At 41.4% G+C, this 13,777-nt stretch overlaps 1 protein-coding gene across 2 annotated transcripts; it reads right to left on the bottom strand.

The window, feature by feature from the left end:
- Positions 1-2: 2 nt before the first annotated feature.
- ezh1 (enhancer of zeste 1 polycomb repressive complex 2 subunit) lies at positions 3-12,059 on the bottom strand. Of its 2 annotated transcripts, none has more exons than XM_026164406.2 (20): positions 11,614-12,059; positions 10,541-10,716; positions 10,145-10,270; positions 9,344-9,466; positions 8,792-8,909; positions 8,067-8,297; positions 7,392-7,494; positions 6,939-7,102; positions 6,662-6,753; positions 6,396-6,549; positions 5,209-5,393; positions 3,747-3,838; positions 3,591-3,619; positions 3,361-3,486; positions 2,089-2,267; positions 1,906-2,001; positions 1,730-1,811; positions 1,559-1,639; positions 1,375-1,459; positions 3-1,289 (listed from the first exon to the last, which is right to left on the bottom strand). In XM_026164406.2, the coding sequence occupies exons 2-20, from the start codon at positions 10,712-10,714 to the stop codon at positions 1,229-1,231; spliced, it is 2,301 nt and encodes a 766-aa protein (XP_026020191.1). In that variant the 5' UTR covers positions 10,715-10,716; positions 11,614-12,059; the 3' UTR covers positions 3-1,228. The 2 variants fall into 2 exon arrangements, with proteins under 2 accessions (XP_026020191.1, XP_026020192.1); XM_026164407.2 differs by having other exon boundaries at positions 11,847-12,059.
- Between the last annotated feature and the right edge of the window lie 1,718 nt (positions 12,060-13,777).

Here is a 13,777-nt window from a genome sequence, read left to right as displayed (position 1 = left end):
TCTTTAATGTATAAAGTTAAACTTTTATTTTTATAGGCATACACTGTACACAGCATTAAACTCCATTTTGTTCATCTCTATTGAGAAAGATCTCATTTCAAAGTGGGCTTTTAATGTTTTATAAATGAAGAACAGACCAAATGGCAAGTGTGGACATAAAAAAATAAAGAGAAACAAATGAAAAAGGATCATTTACATTCACATGTGGGGGGCCTTAATATTTGGTCAAACACTAACAAATTTGCTTTTTCAATGGTCATAACCTTCATTGGTTACCTTTAACACAGCTTTGTTACGCAACACAGCCATGTTGTTTCAGCACTTTTCTTCCTGGAATCATTTGGCACTTATTTATTTGCAAAGGAAACATCTACTCTGTGACTTACTTTCCTGGCAAAATGCGAGAGTATCGGGCTGTTGTAAACACAAAGATAAATGCTTGACGTATGCATGCCAGTCTGAGTACCAATAATAGGATAATGTTTAAAATGAAAAGCAGAATGAGATCTCTTCACCATCATCTACAGGTTACATTCAGTCAGTCGGTTTCTCGTCTGGTTGCCTATTTTTGCAGAACAGTGATATAAATGCACAATAACTTATTTTACCATAAAGATGGATGAAGTTGCTAGCTGCATGACTGCATGACTGCACGTTAACAACAGTATCTGTCCAAAGCTAATGTTGCATCTAACATGTTTAATGGATGGTTTGTCACATGCATTTCATTTACCATCATTACATACACTGTAAAAAATTGCATTACATACTGAATTCTCAAAGAAAAGCCAGTCAATAAGTACAGTAACAAAACTGCTGAGAGTTACACACTGTGCTATGGGTTATTTCGGCTTTGTTTGCTTTGACGAGATGGAATAAAAAATTTGAGATGCTCTCAGTACAGTAAGTGATAGGGATTAATAGTATTTCCACTTTAAATAGTTTAAGCTTGGTTGATACAGTTTTACAGGTAGGCGGATGGGTCTGAGCAGATGAGGAGGAGAGCTAATGGCTGTCACTGAAGGAGGTGGTACAGTGTTTGTGGCGCATGAGCACCTGCAAACAGCGGGGAGGGGCTTTCTATTTTTGGAAGTGCAGCAGGGAGGGCAGAGACGGTGACTGCTGATAGAAATTTGTCAGCTAAATGTGATGCTGCAGACGGGGAAAGAAGCATTAGTAGGTGGCTGAGGAGTTAAGGACCAGTTCTGAAGGTAGGCAGCCGATGAAGCTAAGACAAGTCTACCTCCCTCTCTATTCCCACATATTTGAGGGCATCGGCTTGGCTGTATCTGTGGGAGGAAACAGTATGAAGAGTGTGAGTTTGTATACATTATCTCTTGAAGCTGGAGATTACAAAGGGGCCTTCAACTCTACCTGTAATCAAAGAAGAGCTCCTCTCCTTGAAGGATAGCTCGTTTGGCAAATATTCCAATGCGGTGGTCTCCATTTACCATCACCACTGCAAGGGCAGGGAATATAACATCAGACAAAATAACTCTTATAAAGCTGCTGAATTCATATAGTAAAGCAAAGTGACCCCCACCCCCCCTTCACTGACCTTTAGCATAGCAGTTGGGATTAACTGAATGATTTGCAAAGCGGATTTTGTTCCCCTTTCGTGTGGCATCCACAACAAAGTCTAAAGAGAGAAACAGAGTATGTTATGGGTTTTTTAATACACTGCAGTGGTACGCCTGGCTTAGAATTTTACGCTGTGGGGAATACGTGCCGTTGTTCAAGTTGAAAAGGAAGCTAGACATGTATTTGTCGTAAATCCTTCCACGTCGGTCTGCTTCATCCTGAGAGATCAGCTGCTTATGCACACATATAGGAAAAATAACACTGTAAGCACGCAGCATGGATGATGTATTTGAAAATAAAATCGACTAAACTGCACAGACTTGCCTCTCCGCAGTATTCAGAGATGAATTCATTCTTCTGAACAGGCTCTTTGATGAACGTGCCCCACCCAGCAACATCAGAGGGAGCCAAAAGCAGGTGCTAAAAACACCATATGATATTTGAGTTATTTAATACCACTAAATTTCACTCTTTAAAAATTTTAAACAGCCACATCTTCCAGTGTACCTTTTTCAGGCCTCTCTGGATGCTACAGTTCTTGCAGGAGACTACTTTACTGTCCCAGTGGTCTGCGGCACCGCACGTCATGCAAAGATCTGGGTCACATTCTCTTACAGCCAGGTAGCAGGGACATTGTTTAGTGTTGCACTGAGTCTTACACCTGCAGCCTGGGAAGCGGTTTTGGCCTAGACAACATTTAGACACAGAGCTGCTTTGAAAGGGGAATTGCTGACATGTTTTATAAAGAAGTTAGCAGTAAACCAGAAATATACTACATTATGTGAAGAAATATCATTATGATTAAAAAACTCAATAAAAAAAAACAACCCTGAATTTCGAAATACAGTTGCAGAAGAGGAGCTCAGAGGTTGAGTAATGCTGAGAGGTTCATTAATCAGAGACCTCTGCTGGCAGACATGCTGAAATACAATTTTGAGGCGTGTAACATAACACCCTCAGGGCAGATGAGTGGAAGGCTCAAGCAAGAATAACGGAAATGTCTTTCCAATAGCCCAAGCTTGGAAAAAACCTGTCCATACTAAGGCTGCTCAAGGCAGCCTATCGCTTCCCATTCCCACCACGAGTGGATTTTATACTTCTGTATCATCAAGCGCCGTTTAGCTCGAGCTATTTGACTCATACTGACGCAGGAGACGATGTTATATATCAAGCACAGAGCCTGTCACATCCCTTTGATTTCACTCCAAGTTTTTAATGCACGCACATGTGGAACTAGGGCCTGCTTCCTGTTTGGCCCCGGCTCTTTGCCGCTACGGGAAAAAGCGAGGTAATCAGGAGATGGGAGGAGAAAAGGTGACTAAACCAGCACAGATGAACAAATCAAGCAGAAAAAACTCCTCTTCCGAGACCACAGAAAAAAATGTTTGCTTAATCTTATCCTCTCTCTTTATTATCAACTCTCCAGAGGGCATCATACAGAAAAAGCATTTCTCCACCATGTGGCCATTTAAGAAAACACAGTTCTGGGGCATTGCTGCTGCAGCAAATAGCTCATTGTGAATGCAGCTCTCTGTGAAGCAGACACCCACCTATCCCTGCCAGAGGACAATTTCTCCTCTGACCGCTGCCAGACTACTGCAAAATCGTTTTACATTCTGCTGCCCTGCTCTACTGTGGCCTGGCAAACGGCTTCTCAGTGGAAAATGTGATTATAACAAACAATCTTCTTTGAGCATCGCATGGTCAAGCAGGCTATTGTGTTTTTGGTAGAATTAAGCCACAAATTGTGATGAAATGAATAAAAAAGTTAACACTTACACTCATGCTCACATTGGCAGAACTTCTCACAAAAATTTTGGGTCATTACACACGGGCAGGAGCTGTCACATGGGTGGTCGGGGTGGTCACATGGCTGATAGTTGTACACTTGATTGGATGAGTTATCTGGAACAACAGAGGACAACGCCCTCAGACTGGAACAGTAAGCTGTGTTGTATGTCAGAAGGCATAATGAAGTAAAAACCATGTCTTTTTTTAGTTATACATACCTTTCTTAAGTTGAATCTTTGCCCACAACCTGTAATATGCATTAAATATATTAGAGAGCTTTATTCCTCTTTGCTAAAAGCTCAAATTTCTTTCACACCTATTCCGGAAGACGAAACAATAAGTCAGAGAAAAGATAATAACAGTTGAGTTCTTGCCTATGCTTCCTTTTCTTCTTTTGAGGGGAGATGCCTCCATCTTCCAAAGGAACACGATGGATCAGAACCTCTTTCACTGCAAACTCATAGACCTTTGGGAAATGACAATGACGTGGACGACATATCATCTTGCAAGTTCAGCGTGCAAGCAAACAACTATGAAGACATTCTGCAATTATTTTGTGCAAAGTAACAAAGGCACCCAAGTTTCAAAACAAGCTGCTTATCTAAAACCCGACTGCAGAGACCAGACATTCACATGCATCTGTGTGAAAACATGCTCAACCACTTCTGGTTGCTAAAACCCAGTTTTGGCCTCTTTCCTGGGATGTACACATACATAATGCAGCTGGTTTCAGCATTTCCCCTCAGAGAAGCAGTGGGTGGGTGGGGCAGTCAGAATATTAGCAGCCCAGTACAGATTTGTTTGGCCATGGAACAAGAGGGGATACAAGGGTTGGATATCAAGGGTGACGCTTTTTAAATAAATGCACAACTATAAAAACTTTTGAAATCTAATTTTTTAAAATAGCAAAATGTTCCCAACAGAGCACTCTCATGCACAGCCCAAGGGAAGCTGGGAATGTCTGAACAACTGCATCATGAGGGAAAATGAGAGACGTCACATCTGGTTGGCATTCCTCTTTATGGTGCCATATGCAATTCTCTCTGTAGTAAGTCCAGTTATCCACACCATAAAACCACAAGCACCGGATGCACGTTATTATACTTGGACTGACGCAACAGAAATCAGCAGCGCAAGTATGGTTTGTACTTTATTTCAAAAACAACTATGAATCAGTTTTAGAGAGTTTTAGTTGAGTTCATAGACTACAAAAAACACACTTCATAGTTAGTAAACAACAGATGTGAGAGGTAATCAGGCACAACTGAGGCACAACTGAGATTCTCTTTTTCTTTTTTGTTTTGTAGTCTACAAAGAGGTTAAGAACTGTTTTACTTATACTTCCTTGCATTTTCTTATGAAAGCATCTGTACTGTCATTATAAAGCAAGCTACATTTTAATGTCTGTTTACTGGTGCATTGGTTCATATGACTGAAACTGTTTAACAAAGCTATTTGTGAGTTATGATGGGGCTGTGCAAAATGTATAAAATGATGTCAGTTGAGTCAAGCTGCTCTAAAGGCAAGTTTGAAAAGGAAATCAAAGGCATAGAGTTAGCAAGAAATCTCTGTGCACTGCTCCTCACTTCTGCTTGAGGCTTCATGTCTCCAGGCTACATTTGCTGCTACAGGCAAAACATGTTATAAACTCTCAACTACATAGTTTGAAATCTAATTACCGGTACACTGCGGTTAATGTAGCTATCCTATCTGGACACAGAACGAAGATAAAGCTGAAATAAAGTGCAATTATTAGTGGTGACTAATATTTAGTAGTTTTAACACTAACTTTCAAACCAAAACAAGTGAACACCTGTATGTGCCTGTATGTTTTACCTCCTTGCAGTTCTTTGTACCGATGAGGCGAGCAATAGAGCAGAAGTTGTTGAAGTATGTGCCGTGTAGCACCCGGAAAAGTGACTCCTCTGCTCCACTCCACTGGACGACACAGCACGCCTGCTGCTCCCCGTCATCATCTCCTGGACGCAGCTTGGTGGGAGTCTGGCACCGTGAATTCCCCTCTTTTTTACACACAGACATACACAAACATATTTTGGGGATTTAGCTGGAAAGCATTTTGTCACATTTTTTTTTTACTCAACACGTATCTGAACAAGCAAGCACTTTTTAAATTACTTGGTCTTGGCAAAGTTTGTGACAGCTTTTATCCGCAATCATGCAATAAAAGGTGCTCTAACCTTGCACAAACATAAAAGCTGCTGTTTCTAGAAGCCGTCTTTGTATATAAATGGACACAAAAGGGACTGTGAGTTTTGATTGGGGTTTTGGATATCCAACAATGATGCTCGTGCCTCCACAATTCAAGACAGCGCATGTTGCCAGGCAACAGACTGCATGGAGCATTACTGTGGCCACATGCTCCAGCGCTGAGTGTCTTTATTAATCTGCTCAACAATCTGCTTTTTCCACATTATCCCAACACATGTGGGAGACTCTGCTGAGTCACTGCCTGAGTACCAGGAGTTTCCAAAACTAACACAGGCTTCTGGTAAGGAACTGATAGAAATCAGCAACAACCTGAGAATGAATAAGAGAAAGAAAAACAGCCAGGGGTGTGTGCGCTTATTTCCTTCCTCTTGCTCTCTGCATGAAGAAATCAGTAGAAATGTGAAAGAATATAGTGCAGTAAAAGTAGTGAGGTGGAGAGGGAACAATGTGTTTATGTTGAGGCTGAAGCATGCAAAACTAATGGCTAGTTTATTTTTCTTGGCAAGAAAGAGCTGATACTAGGAGGAGATTGAAGAGGGAAGGAAAGGAGAGAGGATGTGGCTTGAAAGCTGTCATCTCTAGCCAAATTTCACTTTCCTTAAGAGGGTTAGACAGGGTGGACAGCCTTCTGGGGGGTGGATCTCAGAAACGAATTAAAATATATACACTATCTATACTGCATGAACTCATAATGAAGAAAGACTTTTGCTACCAGAAAGAAGAACACATGAACTGATTTTTTTAAATTCATTCATTCATTCAAGAGTAAGTGACATTTTGAGAAGGTGCCCCACCTGAGGAGGAGGTGGTTTCATGGTCACTGTTGGGTTCTTCAGCAGAGCCAGATGGTCCAGGGCAGCTGGAACTGGTTGGACGGGGCTGCCTCCGTCGCCTCCGAGACTTCTGTGACCGCAACATATTCTGATCCACAAACTCTTTAGCCCCTTTCTTCACAAGAGAAAAGACGTAGAACATTTAAAATATGATCAGGAGGAAAACATAGGGAGTTCTAATGTGTAGAGAATGCATGAATGCATCAGTTAAACAACTGTGGGCATACCTGTAACAGAAAGCAGTCTACACCGCATGGCTCAGTCTCCATGCGGATCTCCTTATTCTTCCTCTTGTAAACATTGGGTGTAGCATGAAAAGCTTCATCAACAGAAAGAAAAATTTTTGACCCCTGTTTTTCATTATGTGGTTATTAGTAGCAGCTTCATGGAAAAAAAACAAAAGACTCAGAAATAATAAATATATTACCCTCAAAACTCAGAAGGAACACTATAATCTTAATATATACATTTCAAACTTTGAAAGAATATATAAGAAGCTATTACGGTGGAGGAAACAGTCGTATTTGAAGCAGCGTCTGCAGAAGAGTGTGTGGAAGGAGTGTAACGACTGCTCTCTCTGCACAGACTTTGCAAAAGGTCCGTCTAGGTTGGGGGTGCAGAGAGGGGGTAGCTTCACTGGACTTGGCGGCTCCAAGAGGACCTTGTACCTGTGGAGGACATATGAAAAGTTTCAGCGGGATGTGTCACTTCTTTGTGGTTCACTATTGACGCTCATTTAACTTAGTGAAACAGTGCTGGACAAAGATGAAGATTTTTTCTTTCTGAGCACAGCTCTTTCAGATGCTGATGTAACTACCCCTTTGAGTTGGAGAGCCTGACAGGGAGCGACTATTATTACTTTCCTCTCTGACAGCTTTCGTCTCCATGGTGAACACTAAGCAACAGACTGCCCGGCATTGTGCGTACAGATCCCCGGATAGACTACACTTTTCTTACTTTTCCTTCAGCTCCTCTGTGGTGCCTTTGTAGGGGAACATTGAGGCGATCGCTGTAAATATCTTATCATTGGGGATCTTCTTGCTGCTGGACATGTCCTTCACTGTGGGAGACATGTGATGTGAATCACCCAGGTTTGTCCAGACATCAGGTTTTGATACACACTCACAAACAAAGGTTATGCAATATGTTCTGTTGCAATGGTAAAGTTCCTTCAATTCTCAAGGTCACTTGGTAAAAAAAAAAACATGATAAAAGAGAAAAAAATGATGTAATAAGAACACTGTACATCTCTTTTACCATTATCTTTGATTCACGTTCCCATCTTCTACACATGTATTTGTGAATCAGTCTCTAAATGACAGTGTGCCCAGGTGTGCTTCAAATGAACTGTCACTAAGTGTGTATATAGCCTAGTTTTCCATAAAGCTCGGTGCATGAGGTCATTCAGTTCTGTAATTAGAGCTGGGCCATATCAGTGTAAAGGACAAATGGGTTCACTCACACACAGTAGGGACACAGAGGCAGCTTTAAGGCAAACAACGTCAGCTCAAGAGCTGCTGTGGCAGGGCGACCTTGTGGCAGGTGTATAGTGCAATGACACGAACAGCATGAGCCTGTACTTTTCTTGTTCTCATCATCTGAAAACACAAATGCGCCAAGCTGAAGACTCACCCTCAGTAGTGCTTCTCCTCTTCCTCCTGACAAATGCCAAAGATCCAGCTTTGTTCTCTTCCGAGCCCTCCACTGAGCTCCTCCTCATCACCCTCTCTTCTTCTTTCTTCCCTGCCATGTCCCCAACAGTTCCTGCTGAGGCCTCCTCTTCTTCGTCCTCCTCGTGGTCAGAATACTGGCTCAGGGCGTCCACTAACTCTTTAAATATCTCATCACTGATGAACCCTCCCTCTGGAACACAATCGAGATGTCATACCGACAGTTATCACCAATTAAATGTGTGATTCTTGACTTTTTTATTAAGAAGGCAAAAAGTCTATTTGGTTTTAAAAAGTGCAGGATCATTGAAAATCAAAATTCAGTTGTTCTATGCTATCCCTTTTATCCTATCCACTGAACTGTTTGATTAGTGAAGTACGAAAAGGATGCAAATCTTAAAATCGCCAAATTTCAACTTAACACCTACTGGAGATTTTTGGACCAACATATCAGACAGTACTCCCCACCCCAATCAAAAACAATCAGAGGAAAGAATTGAAGAATTTGAAGAATGACATCCAATTCCACCAGCAGAGTTTCAAAGATTTTCAAAGAAAATCACTGACAATATACACTGAAGCTGTTCTGTCGGTACGAGGTGACCCATTACCTTACTAAGACACTTGATGCTGCATTTCCTTTAATATGTCTCTTGTTTGCAGGGACATATAATATTCAACACAAACCTCTGTCACCATGAACACCGTCATAGTTGTCAATCAGTTCTTCCAGGAAAGCCTCGTCTTGCTCCAGCACTTCATCGCCCATGTAAGGGATGTTGTGGAGGAACGTTTCATCCTCCACCTAGAACATACAAACTTTGGTTAAAACAAGTCTCTAACTGCAGATGCTTCAGAGGGACCAAAACTGTAAAAGCAATAGACAATCACACTTGTTAGCAGAAATTTATTCATGGCCTGACTGAAAAAAATAAATGAAAAGTTCTGTTGTAAAAGTGTTCTGTGAGCATACCCCCGTTTTTTGGATATGTTTTTCAAAATGTAACTTCTGTGGAACAAACTCCTATGTTATAGCTCGATAACATATGTTCCTGAGTTTATTCAGCTGCCCTAAAAGTTCCATGAAAAGAGAATTTAATAAGAAAAGAGCAGAACATTATCAGTTTCCATTTAACTCATAACTAGAATCAGATGAATTAGTAACACATTATATTCAGGGTGCTCTAAGGGTGATATGACACTGTAACTGTATCAATGACAATTGTGTTTTATTTATACCATAAAGTTGTGCTGCAGAGGGGACCAGGAGTACATAAAGGGGATTCCAGCTACTGTTGACAGTGGTCTCATGGCAATGGCTTGAGTTTTGAATCCTGGGAAGCCAAACTCCACTGTACACACCTGTAAGATAACCAGAGGTGGCTTGAGAATCACCAGATCCCAGAACAATATGCTGCAGCACTCGGCCGTTTTATAACTACACACTTGCTGCTTAACTCTGAGCAGGGGGAATAAAACCAGTTAACACAATACAGCCGACCGTGACAGCATGCGGGAGGAGAAAGATGTGGTTACACCATCAGGCTGTATGTATTATAAGCTCCCACAAGGCCGCAGACTGTTAGACTGTCATGCGATCCACTTCTACCACACGTCTCTTTCCCATCCAGTTGGGAATCGGTATAGAAGATTGGGAGGCATGAGGAGATCTCAACATGATGTTCAAGAAGGGATTTCCTCACAACACATTCACATTATAAAAATATATTGAACTTCTAGCTTAGCCAGAGCATCTTGGACAGGAATAAGAAGATGTACCGCAAGGTTCAGATAATAGTACAAATCATGTGTCCAGCCATTGTCTTAATAGTCTCCATCGCTCTCTTTTTTGCATATTTTGGGGGGCTTTTAGCCTTTATTGTGATAGGACAGTGGAGAAAAGACAAGAAAGGTGACAGAAGGGAATGAGCGGTTTCAAACCCTGGACACTGCATTACAGCATAAGGGATGCCTGCTTTACTAAAGCTAGATCAGCGCCCCATAATTTCTCCATCTCTCTCTGACAGACCACCCACCCACCTTTTTCGTGGCCAGACCCCCATTAGCGGTTGACAGAGGGATGGACTGAATCCGGAGCTTGGACCATTCTGTGTTTAGGATATTTGTCTGTTGCTCAATCTTTTGCCTGTTAGACATGAAAAGGGTCTAGAAAAAAAAAAGAGAAAAAAGGACCAAGACATACACACTATTAACATAACATACGCATTGAGAACTGCATACAAAAGACACACCAGTGTCACACATGCAAATTAAGCTTTGCTCTTTATTTGTTAGAGACCATTGCACAAAACCCTGATTGCACAAGAGAAAAGATGTCTTGTGCCAAATTTAGCTACGACCTTATCTTCATTCACAGACCCTGAAAAAACCCCCTGAACATCTGAATTGAACTTGTGTGACGTCAATGTGACTCACTTTGACCTCTTCTGCTTTTTTAAGGCGTTTGACCTGGCGAAGGCGCATATACTCAGACTTGACCCTCCGTCTCCACTCCAGCATGCTGCGAGAAGGGATAAAGGAGGAAGACTGAGGTCTTGGAAGTGATGGGGCAACACCGGTGCCAGGGGCTGCTGCAGCACTTTCCTCCATGACTGTTTAAAAATAAAAGGAAAGCATATGACAAACAGGCCCAACTTCAAAACATTCCACTTTCATATTCAGATAAGTTACGTTTGTAAACTTAGGCTTGTTTTCATGTTTTCTGCCACAGTAACTACTTTCACTAATTACATTAAATCTATTATAGGCAGTAGTTTTGATGTAATATGGCTGCAGTCCATTTCAGTTACCTTATTATAGTACTAATGGGCTTACTATCGCCCTCTGTTTCTCACAACCCCCATTTCCCCATTCACCCTCGCCGATGGTCTCTCTGAAAGAGTGCCCCCATCTGTTAGCAAAACAAAACAGACGTCTAATGCAAAAAAAAAAAAAAAAAAAGCCTCCTCGAGTGCTTTACGGGCCTTTTTCTGGTAGACTGCTTCTGCTCTTTTTGCAAAACTTGGGGGAAATTGACTGAATTATGCGCATACAGCGCGACAGTGTGCGCATCTATGAATACAGCACATGAATTTAATAGCACGGGGCATCCACATTGCACAGGAGTGGGCGTGCCACTTCAGAAAAGCAGAATAGAAAAGTGCGTAGTACAGTTTTTCTGTGTTTCATAATCGCCACGCTGAACATCAACTTCCCCGTCTGAACTCAAACGGAATTAAAAATAAATACGAAGGTAAAACTGAGCTCGGGGAAACTGCTGCACTTGATTTTTGGGGGCTACGAGACGTGCACACGTTTCAGACACATGAAGCTATGAAGTCCGCGACGTCCTGTAAGTGCAGCCCCGTGCCAAGAGAGCTACACAGTACCCATTTAAATGTAGAACACTCTAAAGACGTGCGACCGAACAGCACAATGACGGCACGTTACACTAGCGCTCGGGTGTGCACGTCAAGATCTCCACATCCAGTGTCGCAGTTATTAAATACCTTTAAATCCACGTCTCGTGTCCTATTTGTTGCGACAACAGCCCGCAACGCGACCAAGTCCCTTTCTGTTTTCTCTCTCTCTCTCTCGTTTTTTTTTTTTTAGTAGAGAGATCCGGAGCAATTCAAAGCTGTGTTTGCTATGGCTCTGACGCAGTTATCATCTCCGCGCAGCGAGGGGATCTCCGAGAAATCTCTATCCATGGGCATGGTGCTGGAGGTTGTTGTTGTTGTACCTTACAAATAACTGCGCACTTGGCTTGGTTGATCCACTCGAGCAGGAGGGTGACGTCTATATTATGATCACAGCCTTTCCAAGCAGAGGAGGATTTATTACTATTCTGCGTCCTGGGAATAAAAAGTAGCGTGCAGCAGCCGCAGCACAGCCATTTACACGCATACACAGGAACTGATGCAACTGTCCGGAGTGCTAGATCGCCATCTAAATGCGTGAAGGCAGATCACTCTGTGGGTTTTGATAGTAGAGCAAGTGCAATCACATAATCTTAAATATAGCTCCACTCTATAGGAGCAAAAGAATAAAATGGCCTAAATACACATTACGAATACACGTAGTTTTATAGGAGTATCGGGTATTTAATTATATATATATATATAAAATTAAAAAAAATAAACGCAAAATAAACTTCTCACAGAACCTGAAAACGGATGCATTAATTCAGCCTGCCCACAGAGCTGAAGTAACTGTCTAGCCTACGAATTAAAAATAATAAATACTTGGACACTGGAACACAGTTTCCGGACATTCCAATGTACTGGGGTCAAATGGAAACCAATTCAGCTGCTGTTCAGCTCTTCTCCTCCAGGGAGAGCCCGACACACAAAGATAGAGGGTTGGATGAAGGGATTCACGCCACTGATGCTGTCACTTAACCCACGTAAAACCCACTATACAGCAAGCTGCTGCAAGCAAGCTGAAAACACAATCGAATGATGTTTTCGATGGACTTTGATTTGACGAGCAGCGATATGAGAAAGCATAATGACTTGAATTTACAGAGAAGTATATTAACCTCTGTATGAAGCAGATTGGTTTAAATCTTTGCATATGTGTAAGTAGCCAAACGTCACACCCCTTTCGAAGGGAAATGTTTTATTTAACACATCACACATAAACCGGACGTAGGGTTCACGTGGTAACAGTTGATCTCATGCGATTTTCTGGCTTGATTTGATTTAATGTACACAAGCTAACTCCTAACACTATAAGTAATTACGATAAATTACCAATAGTCACATTACTATGGAGGCAGTGATTCTGATTTGTGCATAAAATTAAAATCAGAGATAATCAGTTAATCTGCTACAATCACTTTAAATAGATCCAAATATTTACGTTCAATCAAATATAAAACAATTAGTGTGTGTACTTAATGCCAAATAAGAAGCTGAAAGTGCAGGCAATCGAGTAGTGGTTTGCTATAAATAAAAGTCCTTGAAAGTACTGCTTTGATAAATATGGTCGATGTTGTGTGTGCTCTCCACGGGAGGAATTTTAACACATCCCCTCAGGATATAACACAAAGAAAAAAGTAAAATACAAAGTATACAAATATATTTAAAAATATTTACCCTCAGGGTATTTTATTTATAGCTCCCATTTATTTCATTTTATAGTTTATTACTTGTAAGATATTACAAAAAAATCCCCAAAAGCAGACACAGTAATTATTCACCTGCAAGACACAAGATGGTGCTGTTTAGCTGTTTTTTTATTGGAAGGACGCCACATGAACTCATATGTACACATCAAAGTAGGATTAAGAGAAATGAAACTTTATATCGCCTTAACAGACCCGTTGTGTTTCTGTCTGATTGCTGTTGTCGTTGATCCCCTCTGTTCCCTGGCTGTGCTGTTTGTGGCACGCATGCCTGCTTATGATTTATGCATTCAGTGAGCATAAAGTATCTCAGATACAGTTTGTTTGCCATATCCACAGTGATATTTGAAGTAGCCACTGCCATGTTGATACTAAACTGTCAAACAAGCAAACACACAGAGGAAGATGAGCTTAGGACACTGTTATCAGCAGGAAGTTTTTAATTCTGTATCACGTAAACTGCGCGTGTTGATCTTGGCATCTCTATTTGGGATACATTTCTTCAGATATGCTGCAGGCTTTATGATCTGTGACAAAGCCTTGGA

Source organism: Astatotilapia calliptera, chromosome 4 (genome assembly GCF_964374335.1).
Source record: "Astatotilapia calliptera chromosome 4, fAstCal68.1, whole genome shotgun sequence".
Classification (NCBI taxonomy): Eukaryota; Metazoa; Chordata; class Actinopteri; order Cichliformes; family Cichlidae; genus Astatotilapia; species Astatotilapia calliptera.
The sequence above is the reverse complement of the archived record's forward strand: the minus strand, read 5'-3'. Positions and strand labels throughout refer to the sequence as shown.

What these genes read in the sequence shown, in the direction of transcription:
- ezh1 (XM_026164406.2), bottom strand. Translation starts at nt 10,714, where the DNA reads ATGGAGGAAAGTGCTGCAGCAGCCCCTGGCACCGGTGTTGCCCCATCA. An exon ending in GGGGTCTGGCCACGAAAAAG is followed by an intron (nt 9,467 to 10,144) that starts GTGGGTGGGTGG and finishes GTTATCTTACAG; the next exon opens with GTGTGTACAGTGGAGTTTGG. An exon ending in GTACAAAGAACTGCAAGGAG is followed by an intron (nt 3,839 to 5,208) that starts GTAAAACATACA and finishes CATTTCCCAAAG; the next exon opens with GTCTATGAGTTTGCAGTGAA.